The 3,533-nt window shown below is 39.5% G+C and overlaps 1 protein-coding gene across 1 annotated transcript in view; it reads left to right on the top strand.

Moving 5' to 3' along the window:
• dock7 (dedicator of cytokinesis 7) overlaps window positions 1-3,533 on the top strand; it is a gene marked incomplete in the record, with an annotated part of 68,737 nt that overhangs the window by 42,722 nt on the left and 22,482 nt on the right. The window contains 6 exon segments of the mRNA XM_014014278.1: window positions 563-658; window positions 772-912; window positions 2,460-2,573; window positions 2,721-2,888; window positions 3,005-3,144; window positions 3,232-3,401. Of these exon segments, the coding sequence (XP_013869732.1) occupies window positions 563-658; window positions 772-912; window positions 2,460-2,573; window positions 2,721-2,888; window positions 3,005-3,144; window positions 3,232-3,401 (829 nt within the window).

The raw sequence follows: 3,533 nt of genomic DNA, 5'->3' as shown, positions 1-3,533 counted from the left end.
CTTTAGTGTAGTCAGGATGTTAAACTTCTAAAATATATTTCATAGTAATGAAATGCATTTGTCTAATAATGTGATTATTTTATTTTATTTTGTAATAATTTGCCATTTAGAATTGATTACTTGAATTGAAACATCCAACCTGACTTTATCTTAATGACATTTATTTTCAGATTCGGGTAGCTTTACGGGATTTTGTTCCTTCATTTTTTAGAGTATAGTTTTTCAGTGTTAATGATTGGTTCCTCCTTCAGGTTATAAGGACCTGGACAAAATTTACTTGTTCTAAATCTAATATACCAGTTACCAAAATTTTCAACCCATTGGGTTTTATTTTATTGCACATCATAACCTCATAACTCAACACTTTAGATTTATATTTCCAGTGTGTACTCGTACTTTTAGCTATATACAGTTTGCTTATGTCAATCAAAACAAGGATACTTTTTCGGGCATCTCACTTTTTTCCTCCTTGGCTTTTTTTGCTTTCTGTTTCATTCTCTATAAATCTATGCATTTCCGGCTCCGTCTCATTGTCTTTATATATTTTGAATTTGCTGCTCAGCTCTTCCACGAGGAGCTGGCCCTCCAGTGGGTGGTGAGCAGTGGAAGCGTCCGAGAAGGTGCTCTACAACAGGCCTGGTTCTTCTTTGAACTCATGGTACGGCACAAAGCTCTCGTGGTTATGCTTACATTTTTTTTAAACTTTTTTCACTATTCTTAAATGCATGACATGTATCTTGTGTGGTATTTAAACGAACACTTTGACCACAGGTGAAAAGCATTATCCACCACCTTTATTTCACCGAACGCTTGGARTCACCCAGGAAGAACCGTTTTCCTGAACGCTTCATGGATGACATCACAGCTCTGGTCAGCACCATTGCTGGGGATATTGTGTCTCGTTTCCAGAAGGTAAATACAATCAGGTCAAGTGTTTTTTGRCAARATCCTGCTGTATGTTTTACAGTTTGATGTTTAGAGGCTTGCAACATACAAGAACGCCAAGAAAAGTACTTCARTGAWAGACCTTACAAAACACTTATCTTCAGTATGTAGGGCTGTGCATAAAWCTCAATATATTGATATTAGCCTGGTAAAAACCAGCCCCTTGTTCTTCGCTTTGCTTCGTACAGAGGGTCTGGACTCTCGGCTGTTGAGAAGCAATTGCTTCCTGGAGGCGTGGCCTCTATTAAAGTTTAAAACGATCGGATCTGATTTAACCGTTAATGGTTGACCGCGACGCATGTGCGCCAGTTTCACTGTGACGAAAGCTAAGCTAAGAAGCTAACCGGAAATTGTATGCACCGCTGCAGGCTTTGTGAGACTAATTTAATTTAATTTGCAAGCCTTGTCAACACTGACTGGCTTCATTCACTTCCTCCACTGYCATTGCTAAACTACAAGCAGACACTGTGCAGAAAATCGACATTGTCATTCAAAACCCCTCCTGTTTGCTGATTGGCCCAGGTAAAATTCTACCGAAGAAATCCTTGTCTATGGGAGAAAACCCAGATGAAGCAGTGAAGGGAAACTAGAATTGAGTGGAACTGTGTAAGAAGGCAAGGGCCAGACTAAATTGATATATGTTTTTTAAAAAAGGATATATCGATCTTCCCCACCCTTAGGGGGCAGTATAACTATGTGTGATTCCTGTTCAGAACAAGGAAAAGCAAGCTGCAAGTGAGATTGATGAGTGAACAAAATGGCCAGCAATATTTTGGAAGCACTTTTGTCTTTAAAAGCAGATATTTTGGCCCATTTTTATTTAGAATTATAAAAAAAATGTTTGGTTGAGTCAGTTGCATTGAGCAATAAATATAAAGTAATTAGGGATGCACGATATATTGGCATTAACATCGGTATTGGCCGATATTGGTCATTTTTTTAGAATATCGTATCGGCCCGATATGTAAAACTGGGCCAATATTATCGTCTGAGATTAATTTCCCAATTTCTAGCTTTGTGTTTTGGGAGGCGAAATATTTTGTTGAGCGGCATTTGTTTCATCGTGATAGTGATATTAATGCTGCACAGCCAGGAATAACTGTAGTAAGGAACCATGTCAGAGGTCTGGTCCTTTATTTACGGTATTGAAAGAAGACACAAGTGTGTTTGTGTGTATATATGTATATAAATAATTTGTGTGCTTGTGTAATATCTGTAAATATCGGTTACCGGCAATAACAGCAATAATTATATCGGGTATCGATATTGGCTAAAATTTTCATATCGGTGTGTCTCTAAAAGTAATATGTATCAATATCAAAATAGAATCGAACCGAGCTGCACTTCATCAAGAATCGTATTGTGTTGTGAGCTCTGTATCAAAAATTAATTGAATCACCATGTCCTAGGTGACACCTAGCACTATTATGTTTTTAAACACAATTGATATTGCCCTTGATGTTTTCTCATCCTTTACGAAGCAAATTTAGGACTTAGAATTTTTGTCCATTCAGGACCTGGAGTTGGTGGAGAGGCTGAACACCAGTCTGGCCTTCTTTCTCAATGACTTGCTGTCAGTCATGGACCGAGGCTTTGTCTTCACATTAATCAGGGTCTACTGGAAACAGGTACATTTCTTACTTTGTGTCTCAGATCATCGTAACAGTTRAAAAAATTCCAAGTTTGAGTTGACTCAGTAAATTTTAAATCTGAAATGAAATTATATAATTCAGCGTGATAAGATTTACAWCACTGTACCCGTGTTCTCTGTGTAGGTCTCCACGAAGCTTTACGCTTTGCAGAACCCAACGATGGAGTCTTTACGGCTTGACTTTTTACGAATTGTTTGTAGTCACGAGCACTACGTCACCCTAAATCTGCCCTGCAGCCTGCTAACCCCACCTGCCTCRCCTTCCCCATCTGTGTCTTCAGCAACCTCACAGGTCTGACAAAAAATAACAAGGAGGATGATTGTGTTCGCAGATCACTATTTGTATCAGATGCTGCAAAAAAACCCAGAATATTTTAGTTAAAAGCTGAACTTTCTTATCCTGTGTAGAGCTCCGGGTTCTCCACTCACGTTCAGGACCAAAAAATAGCCAATATGTTTGAGCTGTCTGTCCCGTTCAGAGAGCAACATTTTCTGGCTGGACTCGTGTTATCGGAGCTGTCAGTAATACTGGACCCAGATAATGAGGGGTCAGTATGTTTGGTGCGATGAAAATACTATTCCTGTGYGTCTGTTTTCTTTTATATATTGTGGGGTTTTTTTCTGTTTGACTGTAGAATGTTTGGTCTGCATAAGAAAGTGGTGAGCGTTGTTCACAACCTCCTGTCCAGCCACGACTCGGACCCTCGTTACGCCGATCCCGAGGTCAAGGCTCGAGTCGCCATGCTCTACCTACCTCTCATTGGCATCATCATGGAGACGCTGCCGCAACTCCATGACTTCACAGGTACAGATGCAGTTTTGAACATGGAATAATTTAGGAATATAATTTTGAGACCATGGTCTTGAGCTGAAAAAGGGTAAGGTGCTGTCAAGTATCTCGGGGTCTTGTTAACGAATGAGGGAAGAATGGAGTTGG

Source organism: Austrofundulus limnaeus, unplaced genomic scaffold, assembly GCF_001266775.1.
Source record: "Austrofundulus limnaeus strain Quisiro unplaced genomic scaffold, Austrofundulus_limnaeus-1.0 Scaffold113, whole genome shotgun sequence".
Taxonomy (NCBI): Eukaryota; Metazoa; Chordata; class Actinopteri; order Cyprinodontiformes; family Rivulidae; genus Austrofundulus; species Austrofundulus limnaeus.
The sequence above is the reverse complement of the archived record's forward strand: the minus strand, read 5'-3'. Positions and strand labels throughout refer to the sequence as shown.